Source organism: Cervus canadensis, chromosome 7 (assembly GCF_019320065.1).
Source record: "Cervus canadensis isolate Bull #8, Minnesota chromosome 7, ASM1932006v1, whole genome shotgun sequence".
NCBI lineage: Eukaryota > Metazoa > Chordata > Mammalia > Artiodactyla > Cervidae > Cervus > Cervus canadensis.
Window position 1 is genome coordinate 80,975,785 of NC_057392.1, and position 21,479 is coordinate 80,997,263.

The window sequence follows — 21,479 nt, forward strand, 5'->3', positions numbered from 1 at the left end:
TTTGGCTTTTTACAACCATCTGCCAAAACATTTCTGCTATAAAGCAGTCTGCAAAAGTGCTCATGTGACCTTTTTTCTAATATCCTATTCCAAGCCTTCTCATGTTTCCATGGACATTTCTTAAGGCATTTCTAACTTTAAGAAATGTGTTTCATATAATTTTAATCTACTTCCTCTGTTCTTTTAAATAGCATTTTCCTCTTTTTAGTTTATCTTTAATAATAAGAGATAAATTTTTTACCTTTGGCTGTAAATATCCATGTTTTTTACCCAAATCATCCACTGTTTAATCAATGAATTGCTATCAATTAAATAAATAAATGAATTGTTTATATTCTCCTCCCAACCCTACCCTTAGCAAATAATTAGAGGTAATTTATTTGGTCTCTAGTTTTTTGGTCTAGCATTTTAAAAAGTTTATAGAAAAGCTGAAGGGAAGAAGAACCAAAATTGTTAAAGGAATAATTATGTTTAAAAATTTTTTTTGATATATATATAGTTTTATACTTAGGCTTTACTTGGGTTGTGCTATTCAAGCAATGTGTAACAATCCGACAAACTACAAAGCTCAAGGATTTATTGAGTGCCAAGTCTATGCAAAGAGCTGGCCTTAGTTGTCTCAGTGTATGTCTTCTGTGAGGTTGTGGGAAGTAAGAATTCAGCATTTGTCAGAAAGTCAGATTACATATTTTAGGATAAGAAATATCAGTGGTCAAAGTACATAAAATTTCTAATTAGGTTGAAAAGAAATTTATGGACCTTTCATTTATGGTTCAGGAGTTGCTTGGTTAATTTATTTGATGATAGATTCATACATGACATGTAGCAATTTAGTATGTGGATATTTTGTGTTAGGCAGCATGCTAACATTTAGTGAAATAGACTTGGATAAAGTAAATATTGGCCACTCACTATATGTCATCTTTCTAGTTTCCTCTTTTGAAATCCACCCCCCTCATATTTTCTCTGTAAAGCAATGCATTAAAAAAAGTATATCCAATTTAATTTTTTTAGTCTCATAAAGAGAATAATAGTTGAATTCAAAGTAATCTTATTATATTGAAAAGTGACCCAGAGGCAAATGTAAAATTAAAAGGAAGGTATGAGGAAAAGTAGATGGCAGATTTTGGAGTGGGTGGAGTGGGTGGTTAGATGAAGGAAAGGGGTAGTTTATTGATGAGAGCCTAGAAAATAAGTGATCAGATTGAAAGAGAAAAAAAAGAATGTCAAAGTCTTCTTAAGTTTCTAAGTATGGTTACTGAGTTGGTTAAACTTAATGAATGCTGTTTATGTAAAAGCACTATTGCAAATAAAACTATGACTGAGACATGGCCCCTTGAAAAGAATCATAGCCCAATAAAAAATGCTGCAACAGAGCTACAAATAATATGCAATATGTGTAGAATGGAGGAATGACTTCGTTGATGGAAATGGTTTGGTGGCCAGTGAAATAACCACAAGATGCTAGGTATAAAATATTTGAAAACCATCTGTATTAGAATTCTCCAGAGAAACGTTTTAAAGCCACCTAAAGCATCTGACTTAAATATATTTTTAATGAATTGTTAATATTAGTAAGAATCTTGAGACGTCTTAAGTTAAAAATGAATTCAAACAAATCCTTTGAGGCAGAATCCGATTAGGCAAGCCACATTATTCTTTTATAGCAAAAAAATATATATATTTTTTATTTGGGGAAAATTTCTAATTCCACTTACAGTTGGCTCTCAGTATCCAAGGGGTTTGGTTCCAGGGCCCCTGTAGATACTAAAATCTACAGATGGCCAAGTCCCTTGTATAAAATGGCATAGTATTTGCACATAACCTACACACATCCTCCCATATACTTTAAGTCATCTCCGAAAGTGAAAGTGAAGTCGCTCAGTCCCTTGTATAAAATGGCATAGTATTTGCACATAACCTACACACATCCTCCCATATACTTTAAGTCATCTCCGAAAGTGAAAGTGAAGTCGCTCAGTCGCATGGGACTCTTTGCGACCCCATGGACTGTAGCCCACCAGGCTCTGCTGTCCATGGGATTGTTCAGGCAAGAATACTGGAGTGGGTTGCCATTTCCTTCTCCAGGGGATCTTCCCAACTCAGGGATCGAACCTGGGTCTCCCGCATTGCGGGCAGACTTTTTACCTTCTGAGCCACTAGGGAAGCAAGTCATCTCTAGACATCTCTAGACTGCTTATAATACCTAGTACAATACAAATGCTATGTAAATAGTTGTAAATACAATGTAAATGCTGTGTAAATAGTTGATGGTGCAGGGCAAATTCAAGTTCTGTTTTTGGAGCTTTGTGGGCTTTTTTGTTTGTTTTTTGGTAGGTTGAGTCCAAGGATTTCAGAACCCTTGAATATGGAGGACCACCTGTACTTAATTATTTTATTACAAACTATATATTACTAGACTTCATGATCATTCAAAACAACACTGCAATTGTTTTGGCTTCCTGTAGTACTTATTCTTTGTATAGTTGATTAGTTCCCTTGACATCTCTTATATACTTTGCTTAGGTCTTGTAATGTAAGTCTTCTGCTGTTTGCCTATAAATGTGTGAACTTTCGATGACAGCAACCAGATAACCTGCTTCTTTTTGTCTACCTGGTGCCTGGTACAGTGTAAAATAAGGCAAGGATTTCAAAAATTTGGAATTATCCGTTAAGTTAGTTAAAGGAGGCATTTAGACTTGAGGTGACTCTAGTAGTGTATACCTCAGCAAGTCAAAATCTAAGCCTTTAAATGAATGCTTCAAGGTTACAAAATTGAAACCAAAGGACAGCTAATCACAGACAACCAACTAGGCTTTAAGCAATAGTCAGTCAGTAATATCCTTAGTTTTGTCATTTTTCTGTACCTGAGCTCCTGTCAGTGGAGCATTCCTAACCACTTAAGGTTTGGCACTGCTAAATTGAAATTGATTTCTGTGCAAATAAACTCAATATTTTTTAATATGCCTCAGTTTTTTTTTTTTTTAAACAGTATTCAACTATTTAGATCCTCTCTTCTCCATAACTCCTTCTACAACCTGTGTTGAGAAAAAACAGGTTATATAACTTTTCCTAGCTTTGCTATAACCGTTTAAAAAAAAAAAAAGCAAAACTTCAAAATTCTGCTTAAACAGAAGGCTTTGTTGATACTCCTCTTGGGTTCCTTTGACCATATTCCAGTAGAATTTTATTGTCCCTCTGAACTGTCATAGTATCATATATATATTCTGTCACACTGCTTGTTTCAAGGGTTTATAATTTTGCCTTTGTGCCTGTTTTCCAATAGATCTGTGCATTCCTTGAGAGCAAGAATAATTATATTATTTGCCCTGTATCTCTGATGCCTAGCACCATGCTGACTAATCTAATAGTTGGTACTCAACAGATGCTTGTTGATTGGATAAATTAATTTAATAAAATAGATTTCTCAAGTATAATTTCTTTTAGGCAAATTTCATCTGATTTCTAAGTTAGGAAGAGTGGAAAAAAGTGTGGAAGCTCACTGTGGAGCAGTGCTTGCAGGACGATGGAATTATGAAGGAACAGCATTAGTTACAGGTAAGTTATCTGCAGAAACAACATTTAAAATGAATTTTTTAAAGAAAAATTTCCGGAGGAACAGAATGTTTTAATTTAGCAGTAGTGTCTTTCCTTGTCTAATAGCAAGTAATTGGCACAGTATTGATCTAGACTGCTATGTAATGTTATAATTCAGAGTGTCATATTAGTTTTCTTACATGGCTAGTGGAGAGCATTCTGTCAAGAAGGTTTTGAAATAATCAAATATTGAGTAAATATAAGTTTTAAGTCTTCAAAATATTCTCATTTAAATGTGTGTGTGTGTGTGTGTACGCACGCACACATGCACATGTTAGTTGCTCTGTCGCGTCTGACTCTGCGACCCCATGGACTATAACTTGCCAGCCTCCTCTGTCCATGGAATTCTCTAGGCAAGAATACTGGAGTGGGTTGCCATTCCTTTCTCCAGGGGATCTTCCTGACCCAGGGATCAAACCTGGGTCTCCTGCATTGCAGGCAGATTCTTTACCATCTGAGCCGTCAAAATTCAAAATTTTCTCATTTAATTTTCTCCTTTCTGTCTCTCTCCCATCTCCTGCCCTATCGAGCATTTCTCATCTTCACCTGTTATATTGGATATCTATTGTTGTATGACAGATTATCCCCAAAGTTAGTGACTTAAGATAACATGTATTAGCTAACAGTTTCTGTGAGACAGGGAACGTTTAGCTGGGTGGTTCTGTCTCAGAATCAAGAAGTTGGATGGGGCTGCAGTCGTGTGAAGCCCTATTGGGGCTGGGTGGTTCCAAGATGGCCCACTCACATGGCTGTTGGCACGAGGTCCTACTTCCTCTGTGACTCCATGACTGAGGCCTAACAGTTCCTTACAGTGTGCACTTCTCCATCGGGCTGCTTGAATGTTCTTACGGCATGACTGCTGGAGATTCTCCCTTGGTGAATGATCCAAGAGAGAAGGATGGAAGCCGCAGTATATTTTATAACCCATCCTTGGATGTCATACTCCATCGTTTCCACCATATTTTATTAGAAGCAAGTCACTAAGTATAGCCCAAACTGAAGGAGAGAGAAATTAAGCTTAACTTCTTAAAAGAGAGAATAACAGAGAATTTGTAGTTATATTTGAAAACCATGACACCTGTCCCCTGGGCCTTTTGTAGGACTTTTATCAGTGAGTTGTCTCTTGTTTTGCCTGTTTTTTCAACTTCTCCTTTTCCAGTGATTTTTTTTTTTTTTCCTTTTTCCCAGCATGTAAATGTGTTTAGATGGTATTTATCTTGAAAATTGAGGAAAAAAAATAAAAAATCCTTCCTTTAATAAATAACTCTAGCTACTATTTCCTCTTTCTTTTCCTTTCAGGCAAACTGTTCAAAAAAGTAGTCTGTTACTTCACTCCATTCAGTCCCCAATTCCCCAGAATTTGGCTGTAACTCTTCTTATCACACTGAAAGCAGTTTTCTTAGAGTGCTTCTCGGATGGAGATGTCAGTGAAAATGAGAGCATTATTTGAAAAATATACTTACAAATCTTCTAAGATTAAAGGAAAAACAATTATTGTCATGAAAGTTAGGCTACTTTGATAAAATTGTTTCAAAGTAATTTCAGGTAAATTTTTTAGTTGTGAAGCAGTGATGTATAATTAGAGAAACGTGTCTGAATTTTATTTTATTTATTTATTTATTTATTTATTTTGTAATACAAGCTGCATAGTTTTTATACTTTTTCAAAAACTTTTCACCTTAGGAAACAAAATATTACTATTTTGTAGGTGAAAAAAATGAGACATGATGTATTGATTATGAGACTTCTTGTAGAACTCACATTTCTGTCCTCCTCCTGTTGTTCAGTTGCTAAAGTTGTGTCCACCTCTTTTGTGACCCCATGGACTGTAGCCTGCCAGGCTCCTCTGTCCATGGGGTTTCCTAGCAAGAATACTGGAGTGGGTTGCCATTTCCTTCTCCAAGAAACGTGTCTGAATTTTAAATGTGCATTAATGTAGACAGAGCTGATTTTTGTATGTATATGTAATGTTTACATATATTTCCTATAGGTAAAATGTCAATTATTATTTTCTTTTTATAGTTGGAGAAGATGGACAAATAAAAATATGGTCAAAGACTGGAATGCTAAGATCGACTTTAGCTCATCAAGGTATGTATTATAAATGTCTTAACATTTTCCTATAAAAATAGTCTAATGTAGTTCCTCAGATTGATTTTGGTCAGGTTCAAAACCTGAAATCTCTTACTTCTGTTTAAACTTTTTCCTCTTACTTTCATGTTTCCTGATGGGCCATGGTGACTTGTATTTGAGCCCAGAAATGTAAGAAATACTCAAGGACTTTTTCTTTGTTAGTGAATCTATAAAAATAGAGTTATAGGTTAGTGATTCTTTTTAGTATAACTCTGAAGCATTATGTGCATATTCTATCTGAAATAGCATGGGGTGTCTAATAATAATAGAATACATTCAATCTCCGTACTTAATAATTCTAATGACTTCTTAATATTTAGCACCCTTTCTGAATTGTGTTGCACATTTGATTTCAGTACTAATGAAGGGGAACAGACACTTTCATGATCCAAAACTTGGTAAAATAAAACTGCTTAGAACAGCAGCTTGGTTTTCCATACTCACTGGGAAGAAGTGCCTATAAAATCAATCCAGCAGTCAGATTAATGTTGTCTTGAGCACATATCTGCTTCAGAGAGAGAGATTGCCAAAAAGCTTGCAGACTGTTCTTCAGAATTATATGATAAAGTCATATTGTGAAACATCTCCAACAACTGACTTCCAAAAATTTTCAGATTTCATTTTTTAAATTATGTTCACTCTTAGGATAGTGTTAAAATAGTTACATTTCTTTAGCTACACATTAACCAAATGTTAGCAAAAGTAACCATAAGTGATATGTAGTGATTATCTCCTGAGGTTAAGTCTTTGGTACAGATAATCTCCAAATAGAATATTTAACCATGAGTAGAAAATTCAGAGTTCATAGAAACATTCATGAGTAAATTTCAGTTAGGGAAAAAATATCAATTTATTGTTTCTTTAGTGATAAAGTATACCTTTAGAAAATAAATTTTATTTTAAGCTAATAAGAATAGGCATTTACTTTTGGCTTTATAATTTATGTTAGTGCTAATTATTTGGCATTCTTACCTTATGATGTCTGACTTACAAGCAGCTACAGAATTCTTTTGGAGATCATTACCTCCCCCTTGGAGCTGAGCCTGCAGTTATTTTCAGCTGTAGCTGTTACTGCTACATACCCTTTTCCCCTTTCTTTTCTTTTTTACTAAATATGTTGTCTAGAGAAGACACAGATCTTCAGAGAAATTTTGAAAGCTTATCTTACTACCATTACAATAATCTGAATTTTCGCCTGAGATTCTTCACCAGTTGTCATCCTAAGGCTCCTTTTCTTTCTTTAAATTCTTCCTAGTCATCTCCTTCCCTTTGATTACCCCTGGGGTCTACCATTTTGGACTTTCCAAAGTCTAAAGTTGAAACTTAGACTAAGTTGCTTAACATAAACACTGTTAATGATAGAGGGTAGAAGACATAGCACTTTTGGTTCAGTGCTGTCATTTATCTGTATAATGGAAAACAGATTGCTGCTTATTTCACTCTTACACAGAAAATGCATTTAGAATTCCCAAACCTGCAGAGGAAGTTTGGAAGCCCAGTATATTCATGAATTAAGGACTTTTCATTCATCAAAGGTCACAGATGGCCTGTGTCCTGAATCTAGCCCACTAGCATGGTCCAGGCCCAGCATTAAAGATTAGGATATGTTACATTCTTTTATGGATCTCTTTGGTATCTTGAAAAATTGGAAGAACTGGCAACATTAAGTCTGCTTTCCAGAATAAATACAATCAGCTGGAGTTCAGTAGTGGCTGTGCCACTTTTAGTTGGGTTTTAAACTTCTCTTAGTTTTCTTACATTCCACATATAATACTTTACTCATTTATATTACATGGTAGAACACAACATGAACCTCTGAAGGGATTTGAGCCTGTGACTGTGCCACCTGGGAAACTCTTTAGGAAGATTACCTTAGCAGTAGGATGTAGGATCAATTAGAAGAGGTGGAGGTTACACTGGGGTGACTGGTACAGAGGTTACCAACTCCTGTTTTCAATAATGTGTTTGTGCTCAGTTGTGTCTGACTCTTTGTGATCCCATGGACTACAGCCAGCCAGGCTCCTCTGTCCCTGGTCTTTTCCAGGCAATAATACTGGAGTGGGTTGCCATTTCCTATTCCCAATTTTCGATAATAGTGACCATAAAATTTTGATTGTTAGTATATGCCTTGCAGGGAGTGCAAGGCACTTACATCTTTTTAAAGTATAAATATTTAATAGAGACTAATTCACATAGTTCAGAATTTGAAGTGTAAGAAAGGGTATAAAGTTATCTCTTAAGTACTACCCTTGTCTTTCATATTACCCCTGTCTTCTGGCCACCCAGCAAACATTCCCAGAGGCATACTGCATCTACTACAATATGCTCCTTACTTGTTTTCACCTGAATTGTGAACTGCTTTGGATATAGTTTCATATCAGTAAGTTAAAGTCTTCTTCAAGTTTTTTTTTTCAAAGTAAACATACCATTTTACATTCCCACTAGAAATATATGAAGGTTCCAGTGTCTCCAAATCCTCAAAACTTGTTACTATATTTTTATTATAATCATCCTAGTGACTGTAAAGTAGTATCTCATTGTAGTTTTGGTTTGCATTTCTCTTATGACTAATGATGTTGAGCCTCTTTTCATGTACTTTATGGCTGTTTGTAGATCTTGTTTGGAGAAATATCTATTAAAATTCTTTGCGCATTTGTAAATTGGGTTGTCTTTTTATTATCGAGTTGTAAGAGTTCTTTATGTATACTGGTTAATAGACCATTGGATATATGATTTGCAACTTGGATATATGACTTCACCATTCTGTGGGTTTCCTTTTCATTTTCTTGATGACATCTTTTGAAGCACAGAAGTTTTTTTTAATATTTATTTTACTTTTGTCTGTGCTGGGTCTTTGTTGTGACACATGGGCTCTTCATTGCTTCGTGCAGGCTTTCTCTAGCTGTGCAGTATATGGGCTTCTCATCTTGGTGGCTTCTCTTTTTGCGGAGCACGGGCTCTAGGGCATGTGGACTCGGTATTGTGGCCACTGGCTTAGTTGCTCCGTCCTGATCCATCTGGGACCAGGGATCGAACCCTATCCTCTGCATTGGAAGGAGGATTTTGAACTACTGGACGACCAGTGAAGTCTCTTAAGCACAAAAGTTTTGATGGAATTCAGTTTATCCATTTTTTTTTCTTTGATTGTTTATGTTTTGGTGTTATATCTAAGAAACTATTGCCAAATCCAAAATCATGGAGACTTATATCTGTATTTTCTTGTAAGAGTTTTATAGTTTTAGTGCTTACATTTAGGTCTATGATCTATTTTGAGTTAGTTTTTGTGTATGGTATTTATTTTGGAGAGGGATGGATTGTGCTTTTTTTGTTCATTCCTTCCAGATAAATGGATAAACAGGATTTTCTTAAAAGCTAAATTACATATTATGTCATACAGGATAGGAAATTTTATTATGTATTCATTGAATCACGTAATGGTATTTTACACCAGCATTCCAAACGGCTCCGATTTCCTTAACATCAAATGCTATTAAATTGCTGATCATTTTTATCCTATCTGAATCTTGTTATTCTTCTTACTCATGGTTTATGTTAATTATGAGACTAATGAGCAAAACTAAATTAGGTAGATTTTATTTAACCCATTAGTATTTCAGCTTAATAACTAGTGTCTTTTTCTAGGTTAAAAATTATAAATTCACTATAGAACTGTGATTTTAATTTATGAATTTTTGGTTATTGTTGCCACCCACACTTTCCTAATAAGCATAGACTTTTCCCATTTTATTTCTGGGAAAAATCACTGGAGAAGTTAAGTTGTAATGACATTAACCCTGAAGGAAAAGTCCCTAGTTATTTATAAGGTTTGTTTGATTTACTATAGACTACAAGTTTTGAGGATAGTTATAAATGTTATCTACTGAGAGCTAAATGCTAAAGTCTCAAGTAAAATGACCAAGGCAGATGGAGGTGGGGGACTCAGAGCCCCTTTGAGGAGAAAAACTAAATTTTGACGCAAAAATGAAACAACATAAGCCTGAATTACTCTAAGACTTGGAATTATGTAAACAATATTGAAAGCAGTTATGATTTTTTACTACATGTTCATGTTAATTATACTTACTCCTTGATGAATAGAAAAATTCCTGAATTCATTTCTTGATAATTAGAGGCAGTCATAAAGATAGAAAAAGTCATAGTCATCCCCTTCTCCAATGCAGAAAAAGCATTAATTCTGTTTTTTAGTGGGATGGGGGTAGAATTTGACTATGTTTAAAAATGATTCTTACTGGTGCCTATCAAGAGTTATTTTTCCTTATTAGAGAAAAGTAATATGTAGGCCAAGAATAATTATAATGATGCCCTATCTTGTGTTACATTATATATTTTAATTATAAACTAAAACTGGAAGAAATACTGTAAACCTTTAAGGACATTTCCCTTACTGTATTCAAATGGATTAAAGAGATGACAAAACATGAAAGCTATGTATAATGAATTTAGTAAAGGAAATATAAATACTGTAACACAAGGCAGAGTGTGCTGGTTGCCTTAAGGCATTGTGGGAAGACAGGAAGGCAGAGATGAATGCTTTGAGGGGAGAGAAGGTATCAGAATACCTTCTCTGGTAAATACTGCAGCATCTTTTAACTAGACTTTGCAGGATAAAGAAATTAGGTAGGGAGAAGGGCTTGTTGACAGTGCAGCAGAGCTCTGGAGGAAGTTAGATGATCAGAGGCACAGAGACCTACCAGCATAAGGCCTGGGAGTCAGGTGAGTGGGAGCAGACCCCATGGGCCAGAGTGTAGGCTGTGTGAGGGATGCTACTGCCAGAGGGATCAAGACACAGATAGCCTCAGACATTAAATGAAGGGGGTTGGAGTTTATACTTTTTCTTTTTAAATATTTCTTTTTATTTATTTGACTGTGGTCTTAGTTGGAGAATGTGGGATCTAGTTCCTTCACCAGGAATTGAACTCAAGGGCCTCCTGCATTGGGAGCAGGGAATTCTAGCCACTGGACCACCAGGGAAGTCCAGTTGGATTTTGTCCTATAACCATATAAAAATCTTTAAAAGATGAGCAGGAGAGTAAGAGATAAAGCCTGTTTCTTTAGGTAGATTTTGTTGTTGTTTTAGTCGCTAAGTCATGTCTGACTCTTGGCAACCCCATGGACTGTAGCCTGCACGTCTCCTTTGTCCATGGAATTTCCCAGGCAAGAATACTGGAGTGGGTTGCATTTCGTTCTCCAGGGGATCTTCCTGTCCCAAAGACTGAACCTGCATCTCCTGCTTGACAGGTGGATTCTTTATGACTGTGCCACCTGGGAAACTCTTTAGGAAGATTACCTTAGCAGTAGGATGTAGGATCAATTAGAGGAGGTGGAGGTTACATTGGGGTGACTGGTACAGAGGTTACTGAGGTGTTCTCTGCTAGTGTGCAGTGAGGCTTGAACAGAGGTGGTGATGAGAGTGGTTGGAAAAACTGCGTAGTTCTCAGCAGCTGAGAGGAATGAATCACCCTGTAAGAGGTGAAGAATTCAGAGAAGAATGAATAAGGGAATACATGGGGAGGGATAATATACAAATATGTAGAGTTTGAAGTTTTTGCATGTCTTTGGAGTAGATGGAAATTTGTTAGAACTCAGAAATAAAGGCTGAAATATTAATGTGAGAGTCTGCTACAGAAAGGTGAAAGGTGAAGCTATGGAGGAAGCTGAGATCCCTAAGAGAGAGGTGACTGAGGATAGAAAGTAAAGAAACACATGCCTTCATTTTAGCTTTTTTTCTCTGTACTGACCTGGCAACATACACAGCCAAAAAGTTTTTTTTTTTTTTTTTTTTGAGGAATATATTCCACTTGATGTTACTTATTTGTTAGTACATGTCTCTACAAATAGAATGAAAGGGAGATAATTCTTTGTTTTTGAATTCTTAATGATTTGACCACCAAAAAAATTGAAAAGCTTCCTGGCAAATGTTGCAGCATATTTTAACTAGGTTTTAAAGGATAAAGTGCCTACTCCCATGAGCAACACAATAACAAATGGTTGCTTATTTCATTACAAAGTAGTAGTAGTGGTTACTAATAGATAGTGTTTATATAGTGCCAAACTCTTCTCTGCCTTCTTGTGTTCACTCGGTGTAGACCTATACTGCATTCAACACAGAGGTAGCTAATGCTTCATGGTAATAGTGAAGAGTTTGTTTCAAGAGCATTCTTAAAAACATGCAAAAACAACATTTTAGGGGATACCTTTAGTATGAATGTGAAAAACATGGTATATTTGACTATGTACTTCCTTAAAACAATTGAAATACATTTTTGTCTCCTCTTCTGTGGTTTAAAATGCCTTCAACAGGTTGAAAGAATTTAGATAATTTGTTTTACAGAGAGATAAGGGTCTGACATTTAACACAACCCCAGGTGCATGTGGTTTCTTAAAAAATGTCAAAAAGATCACATGATCTTAGTGTACAAAGTCAGAAAAACAAGATCTTTTTGGGTGTCTTAACTGAAATGGAGCATAAATAAAAATTCCCAGTATAAAAAGCAAGAAATCAATTATTACAAAACTACGTTTTTTGTCCATTTTTGTTAAAGATGAAATTAATAACATCTCATTACATGATTTGCTAAATTTTTTGTTGTAAAGTTTTTTAACCTGAAGGCTATATTATTATTTCCATACTGACTTTGCAAAGTGAAGTGTAGTTTTAATAAATGTTTTTAAAAAACATTTAAAAATATTAGAGATTTGTTTCAAATGCTAGTGAGATGGATTTTTTTATAATAGAAATCATTGTTTTCATTATGAAGCTAATTCATCCACATTCAATAATCTTCTCCAGAACCACCTAAATCAAAGTTGTATAGCAATAGACATTCATATATATATAGGAATTTCACACTTAACATTTTATTCTAAATGTAAAGAATGCATATAAAGATGCATTCTCTTAGTTCTTGATGTTATATACATTTTGAATATTGCTGATTAGGAAGCTGTAACTAATAAGGCAGCTATTGATCTTATTTAGGATTGCTTATTTATCATAAAAAAATTCCTTGTTTGTTTTTGGATTGAAGGAATGTGGTTAAAAACCACATATTTTAACAAAAGAATTGTTTAAATTTTCCTTTATAAGCTTATTTTGTTTTATTCTTTAAGTTACTATACCTGTTTCTTTGACAGTATTATTGTTTAAAAAATTATCTTATAAGCAGGAAATGAATGATCTCCACATCCCAACATGGGAGGTAAGTATTCTGAAGATTTATAAGGTTTATAAACAAGGAAATGGTGACACAGCTGACTTAATGGAGCCACAGATTCAATGTGAAAGAGGACAGAAGAGTCCCTAGCTCTTCATCCTATACCCCAAACCATGTCTTTTACCACAACTAAAGGGCTAGAGTCACATCCTGTATAACTCAATGGGAGTTGTGTTTACTGAATTATTTCCTTGGGGGTAGATGTTTGTCATAGTTTTGTATACACTGAGGAAAGTGTAATTTTACTGAGTGTATTCATGAAGCTTTGATAATTGATAATTAAAATATATAAATTTACTTTTTTGCACAATAATTACAACTGTAATAATGGAATAAAGAAGGAACCTGTAATTTACTCCCTCATTTCCTTACAGTGCTTACCAAGAATCACATTTGGAATATCTGAAATTTTGATTTACATTTTCTGGAGAGTTTATTAGAGTTGAACTCCGTTCATTTGGAGATTACTCTGAAGCCCAGGTCAGCTCCAGGCTACTCCCAGATAACGTTCCAAGAGAATGTAGTTACTAAGAATAGAAGAAGTACCTTCTGAGGTGAACCATCTCATTGGCCATCTGTAGGTTCCTCCGAATCAAAACAATCCTAGGTGTCACCAACTGACCAGGAAATTTAGACCCAGTATGATATCTAACCTATACCATGGAAGGAATGCTTATGGAGTTTTTTGGATTAGGTCTGAATCAGATTTTCTAAGTCCTCTAAGTCTGGTTCCCATCACTTCATGGCAAATAGAAGGGGAAAAAGTAGAAACAGTGACATACTTTATTTTCTTGGGCTCCAAAATCACTGCAGATGGTGACTGCAGCCATGAAATTAAAAAAGATACTTGCTCCTTGGAAGGAAAGCTATGGCAGACCTAGATAGGGTATTAAAAAGCAGAGACAATACTTTGCTGACAAAGGTCCATATAGCCAAAGCTATAGTTTTTCCAGTAGTTATGTACGGATGTGAGAGTTGAACCATAAAGAAGGCTGAGCGCGAAAGAATTGATGCTTTTGAACTGTGGTGTTGGAGAAGACTCTTGAGAGTCCCATGGACAGTAAGGAGATCAAACTAGTCAGTCCTAAAGGAAATCAACCTTAAATATTTTTTGGAAGGACTGATGCTGATACTGAAGCTCCAATACTTTGGCCACCTGGTGCGAAGAGCTGACTCATTGGAAAGGACCCTGATGCTGGGAAAGACTGAAGGCAGGAGGAGAAGGGGATGACACAGAATGAGATGGTTAGATGGCATTACCGACTCAATGGGCATGACTCTGAGTAAACTCCCAGAGATAGTGATGGACAGGGAAGCCTGTCAGTCCGTGGAGTTGCAAAGAGTCAGACGTGACTTAGCAAAGTCCTGTAAAGCACTGAGTGTTGTTTTAGTTGCCAAGTCTTCTGTGACCCTATGGGCTATTGATTCCTCTGTCCATGGGATTTCCCAGGCAAGAGTACTGGAGTGGGTTGCCATTTCCTTCTCCAGGGAATCTTCCCGACCCAGGGATCAAACCCAAGTCTCCTGCATCTTATACATTGGCAGGCGGATTCTTTACCACTGTGCCACCTGGGAAACCCAATTACAGCATTTTTCTTACTGAAATTTACTCCCTGTTGATTGCTGATTGCTCCCTGTTGATTCAATCTGTTGGGTTTTCTATTTCAATAAACACATCTTATTGATTGCTCATAAATCCTTAGATTTAGATTTCATTTTACTGTGAATGTAAATTCCTGAAGGATTTATTCACTCATTCACATAAAGTTAGCCTGACTTAGGAATCCTAGACAATTTTTAAAGGCTTGATTTTATAAATATAAATGGGTTAATATTTTATAGGTTGATTTTATAACCTTGATTCACTTCCCTAATGAATAGATTCTACTGAATAGGTAATTGGGTCAGACAGTGGACTACAGATAACTTAATGCTCTCAATTGATATGATATTCATTTTTTAAAAGATAGGCTCAAACAAAGCATAGTCTTCCAGAAGATATCAGGTAATCTGCAAAGTAATCGAATTAAAAAATACTTAAATCTTATCTCTAGGATTCCTATCCTAGGAATTGTTATGCCCGATGTCCGAATCCCCGAGCGGGAAGAGAGAAGGCTTCCAAGACAATGCAACTTGCAAAAAAGGGAAGTTTATTGCTGGCTCGAGTCAGGGCTTACTGCCGCAACCAACGCAGTGGTGCAGGGTCAGAAAGCGCTGACCCCGAGCTGTTACCCAATTTATAAGGTGTGCATAAGCAGTTGGTAGCTGGCTTAAGCGGATTGGTTACATGTTTGCAAAGTAATCTTATTGGCTCAAACCTTCGCGGGCTTTTTTCAAACTTGGGCGTTCGCGGGCTTTTCAGCTTTCCCCTGATAGGTTCCCTTTTCCTTACTGGGCGCATATTGATTGGCTGGCTCCAGGTGGCGTGATAATCATGTTACCCTGGAAAACCAGGCCTACTCCTAATCTAGGCTGCCTGTCATGGCGCAGCCTCACAGGAATCGCTAAATTCCTGCCCTAGGAAATTGAAAACAGTATGAAATTTAATGTTGTTTGTAGTATGGTGGGTAAATCAAATTTGTACCTTTCCTGTGGAAGTGGAGTTAACTTTATCCTGGCAATACTTTAGCCTAACTTCCAGGCCAAAGCCCACTTGATAGACAGCAAAACTTTCCCTAACCTCATATTTACTTTGCCTTTTATGTTTCAGTATCAGGCTATATACTCTGGTTTGGATAGGCCATTGAATAAGGAGGAAATGAAATGATACCTCAAATTGATTTTTTGACTTTCCTAACAATCTCTGTTTTATAAAGCATGATAATTAAAGTTTATCTTTTTTTTTTTTTTTTCTTTTTACAGGAACACCAGTGTATTCGGTAGCATGGGGCCCTGATTCAGAAAAGGTTCTTTATACAGCAGGCAAGCAGCTGATCATTAAACCACTTCAACCAAATGCTAAAATTTTACAGGTACTTCTCAGGCATTTGTAAATTGTTATCAGGATCTGCCAGACTGCTCAGTAAGAGGTCACTTTCTTAGGAGTCCCTTTCTCCTGGGTGGTCTTGTTATAGTCGAGGCTTTTAAGTATGTGGTTTTATCAGCCTTTATACAGAACAGGGAATACCTGTTGATGTTTCCAACAAGGTTCACTTTGCTCTTATTCCAACTCTCATTATACCAGTAAATCATAAATATGTTTACATGATTTGGCACAAAATTCAAATTAGCACAGTCAGCCTCACATGTATAGATTTGAGACAGGATGGGACTAAATCATAAAACTTTAAGAACTTGTTTAGACTGTTTTTTATCATCTCTAGTGTCTTCTTCCCCCTCCTCCCCATTGTCTGTTCAGTACCCTTGAACTTTCTCTAAGACCCTAGAATTCTTTTAGTATTTATTTAAAGTGGGTTGGGGGTAGTCAATGTAATGCTTAGAACAAATTGGGTATGTATAATTTTACCAGTTACAGGGAAGCAGAACAATAGTGGCAGTTAAGACAGGTCAGGGTAGGATAAATTAATGGAAAACCTTTAAGCCTATCTCTGAGATTTTGATGTTTGATTTCAGTGTGAAGAGGCAGAATCACTTTCTTCATATTTTGATAGTAACACAGTATAGTGTAGGTAATAGAAATATAGGTTTTTTAGTTAGTCACCTAGGTTCAAATGTTCATTACTTATATGTAACTTTAGGCAAATTATAAAATATCTCAGAGCTTAAGCTTTCTCATCTCTTAGATGTGATCCTAATACCTAATTGATAGGATTGTTGTGAGGATTAAATGAGTTAAATTACAAAGTACATAGGACAGTGCATATAATAAAAATATTGAGTGTACACAGTAAAGAGCAGTTGTTATTATTGATGTTATGGTGTTATTATATCATCTGTAACTTTTATTCAGCTGCTAATAGATTAGAGCCAAGGAGGCCAGTTAATAGGTCAGGGATTTGGTGCTGGAGATTCACTGGCTACAGAAGGGATAAAAGTGTTTTAAGAAGAAGCATCAGGGTTTTTAGTTTGTTTTTTGCCATGCTATGTGGCTTCTAGGATCTTAGTTCCTGGACCAGGGATTGAACCTTAGTTCCTGGGTTCCTGGCAGTGTAAGCTCAGAGTCCTAACTGCTGGGCTACCAGGGAATTCCCGAGAAGCATCGTGTTTAACAGTTCAGTAGATAGAGAATTTGGAGAGTAAGGATATAGAAATGACTTTGAGGTTACATATTAGTCACTTCTGTGTAGAATTATGCTATACATATTCCATACAGTCATCGTGTATTTACATTTTTACTGCATGTGGAACACTCTGCTAAGAACTGTGAAACAACAGAAGGGGAAGAAGCTAGGGAAGAGGACTGGTTCTTCCTGCCTTTAGTCAAAGTCCTTCCATACCACTTATACCCTGAAAATGTTCTTTGAAATCATACAGCAAAAGCAGTATGAATCTTTTAATGAAGGAATTAATGAATCTTTTAATTTTAAATACATGATTTGTTTGTGCTGTGCTGTGCTTAGTCACTCAGTTGTGTCCAACTCTTTGCAATCCCATGGCCTGTAGCCTGCCAGGCACCTCTGTCCATGGAACTCTCCAGGCAAGAATACTGGAATGGGTTGCCATGCCCTCCTCCAGGGGATCTTCCCAACCCAAGGATTGAACCCAGGTCTCTCGAATTGCAGGCAGATTCTTTACCGTCTGAGCCACCAGGGAAGTCCGTGATTTGTTCAGATACCTGTAATTTAGCATATATAAATTAAACTCAGGAAGATGATTATGTCACCATTGATAAAGTTCTGGTTTTGTGGCTCAGTGAAACCTTTGACTCAGGAAATAGTGGAGGGAAAAATTCAGCTAGAGTGAAGGAGTTAAAGGAGTTAAATAGAATTCGTAATGTAATGCCAATCTTCTATTCCTTTTGGAAAACTAAAGCTCCAGCAGTTTCTCTTTGGGTATAAATATATACTCAACTTTAGATTGTTCACAAAAAAGAATGCTTACTTAATTCTTGCTTGTAGAATACAGTTCAAAAGTGTACACCTCATTTCCTTTAAGAGCTTTAGGGACTCTTCTAGAGGCCCAGAACTTGGTTTCATAGTGAAGAAACTTCTGTTTATTTAGTCAGTCAGTGATAATGTGATGCATACTTACTATATCTCAGGCACTCTGTTGAGTGTAAGCCTTGTACTATAACATATTCAAAGTGAAACAGAACATAGTTTCTGGTTTCAAGGAGCTCATGGTTCTAAGGAATTTCACAAAATGCCTAATACCTTAAAAAATAATTGAAAACTGTATGCATTATGTATAATGTGTAAATATATGTATTGTATAAGTGATATCCTAAATTACAAGGAAAATTTAAACTGTATTTTGTTCCTAACATTTAAATATGAAAATTTTATTTTTTTAACTTTAAAATAAAACTCTTTGAGAATATTTGCATGTGTGTATCTTTATATATCTATGTTTGTATATTGAAATTTTTATCTTAGCAGTTTATTTCAGGACAGTGGCTTAATTTAAAGTAACTTGTGAAAATTATTGCTTTCAAAACATTTGTTTTTGACAGTGTATATTTTTATGTATTTTGAATAAAGCAAGTTATGAATTATTGCTTATTCTTGGGGCTTGCTGCTGCTGCTTATTTGACCCTAATTTGATGTGTTTTTTTTTTTTTTTCCCATATACATGAAGAACAATAGATTGGGAAGGATCTATAGAATGAAAATCCTTGAAATCAGTCACTCTTTGATGCAAACTTAGTTGACTCAGACATTAAAACATACCTAATAGTCTTCAAGAAAAATTCTTTTTCAGTTATATTATTCAAATATAGTGAAAGATTAATGGCTTTTAATTACATGTGTGGTAACAGCTAAATGAGCACATAAATTATATTTAAGAGTGATAAGACATCCATATTTACTTTCTAGATTGTCCAATTTTGGGGTGACTTATGTAGATATATACACAAATATGTATGTATTCTGTATATGTATAGAATATATATTTCTGTAGAAAGCCTCTTTTTTTATATAGTAAATACAGCAGAAGGTTCTCAGAGTAGTTAGTGTCTATTCTAAGGACATAAAGGTAAAGAGAATGAATCTTAGGGGAATGAACAGGAGAGAATAAAGAGAGTAATAAAGAGGATGTCCATGTAGTAGATGTTTTTAAAAAAGAAAAGAATTAGCAAACAAAAATGAAAGCAGTATCAATAACAGCATCAGCTGTGCAAAGGGAGAAAAACTTGGATTTAACTAAGTTTTGGAGTACATAACATATGTTCATATTCATTGCATTATCATCACACAGACTTCAAGCTTGTAACAGTTCAACAGCAAGTGATTTTCCATCTGGGGTCCAGGCTATTGAGGAGGCTTATAAGGATGTAAGTTATATAGTGGATGTCATAGCGCAAGGCGCTTTTCATTAGTTTAAATCAGAAATGAAGCAAACAAATAGCTTGTGCATAATGGCTATGAAAGGAAGATAGAAGTTTTCTCAAAGAAGACTAGAGAACACTAGAAAGAGGCTGAAAAAAAAAGTCTTAGAAAGTTTTCAGTGCCCTTGCAGTTATAATTTATATCTTATTTTTTCTCCTAGTGGAAAGCTCATGATGGCATTATTTTAAAAATAGATTGGAACTCTGTCAATGATTTGATTTTATCTGCTGGCGAAGACTGTAAATATAAGGTATGTTTGAATTTATCAACTGGTTGAAAGAATCGAATTTTGGTGAAAAGTATTTAGCATATACGAATATTCTTTAAGTCCTTCACTTTAGCCATATCTTTTAATCTAACAATTTGGGAAATTGTTATTTTATAATTTTCAGTGGTATTTTGAAGTGTTGCCTTTCTCCTTGGCCTATTTCATTGACCTATAAAATTTGATTTAATGAATAGTAACATGAATACAATGCCTTGTTTTAGTGACTATTTAAATAAATTTAAGGTTTAAAAAGTCAACCATACAGGTTTATTAAACATTAATCAGCTCCAGACCAAAATAATTTGTGAGGAAGAATAAGATTTATGGTAAATATAGTTGGAAAAAATTTGGCTCAAATAAATACTTTCAGGGAAAGTTGATAGAGCACTTACTGAACAAAACAATTTAAACGTTATTATTAAATTTAAATTTAATTTAAATTTAAATTTAAAATTATTAAATTTAAAAGGATTACAGTGGGTAGGTTTTAGAATTAATTAAAGACTTAGTAAAATCCAAAATTATCACGATGTTACTGTAACTTTTTCTTTGAGATATTTAGGTTTCCAGGAATACAGCTTCCCCCACCCCCTGAGCCCCCCCAACCTTTGTGGATAGTAAAGACATGTAATTGCTAATATTATAAAGTGATGATTTCTAAATCTTTACTTGATATTTCATTGGAAGGCAGACTTGTTTGTAATAATGTGGTGACTGCTATAAAAGATTTTTTAAATTTACTTTTGTAGGTATGGGATAGTTACGGCCGCCCTCTCTACAGTTCTCAACCTCATGAGCATCCTATTACCTCAGTAGCCTGGGCTCCAGATGGAGAATTATTTGCTGTTGGATCATTTCATACTTTACGCTTGTGCGATAAAACTGGGGTAAGTCATAGTGGTGAGCAATCACAGATGTGCTGTCATAAATGTGATAATGCACAACACACCTAGTTTTTAGTCTTTAAAAAACATTTTCAATGATGCATTTGACTGCATCTTTCTGATTTGTCTTCTTAATATATTGGTTCAATCAATTCCAGATTTATGGGACCATCCAAGCTCTTTAAGTTCAGTTTGAAGACTGAGCATGTTCTCTACTATCGTCTTTCTGAAAATACTTATTTTAGGCATATTTGTGAAAGATAATAAAGTGTTAAAATTTATACCCAATCAACATAGAGAGTTGAGTTTTGAACTTTTTTTTTTTTTTTAACTGTCAATGTGCTTCATACAAAAATTTTGGTTGCATATTTTTGGTAAAGAATTGATAGTAAATTTTTTAAATGGTCATTTTAATACCAAAGATTTCATATTTGAATGCAGGTATGATTTTTCTCTCAGAAGAGAGTATGCCCTATATACAAATTCTGTTTAAAACATAGGCAAACAACCCAGCTCAGCAGCGTTTACCATTGTACTTAGAGAATGAATTGTTTCATCAACGTGCTCCCAAGGCAGCAGCATTATATGAGAGACTATTCCATATTGTTCCTGACTGTGAGAAAATCATAATTTTTCTGTGGCTTATTTTCCTCAAATGTAAAATAAGACAGTTAATTTAGAATTCTTAGAGCTTTATAAACACAAAAAGCTTAAATATGAATTTGCTTTTTTCTGATTTGGGTACCTAAAAATCTAAATATAATTCTCTATTCCTAGAAGCACAGAACTTTACTTCTGTTTGACAGATGTTCTCTAGATGTGCATCATTAATTTTATGATGTTGTCTTAGTTTCAGGTGTATAGCAAAGTGAATCAGTTATATAGATACATATATCCACACTTTTTTTTTTTT

General features: G+C 35.2%; 1 protein-coding gene across 5 annotated transcripts in view; it reads left to right on the top strand.

The window, feature by feature from the left end:
* The window catches only part of IFT80 (intraflagellar transport 80), a 114,475-nt gene that overhangs the window by 22,167 nt on the left and 70,829 nt on the right, over positions 1 to 21,479 (top strand). For all 5 annotated transcript variants that reach the window (XM_043473879.1, XM_043473882.1, XM_043473883.1 and 2 more), the window contains 5 exons: positions 3,448 to 3,558; positions 5,620 to 5,688; positions 15,828 to 15,937; positions 19,575 to 19,664; positions 20,432 to 20,569. In XM_043473879.1, the coding sequence (XP_043329814.1) occupies positions 3,448 to 3,558; positions 5,620 to 5,688; positions 15,828 to 15,937; positions 19,575 to 19,664; positions 20,432 to 20,569 (518 nt within the window). The remainder of the gene's footprint in view (positions 1 to 3,447; positions 3,559 to 5,619; positions 5,689 to 15,827; positions 15,938 to 19,574; positions 19,665 to 20,431; positions 20,570 to 21,479) is intronic.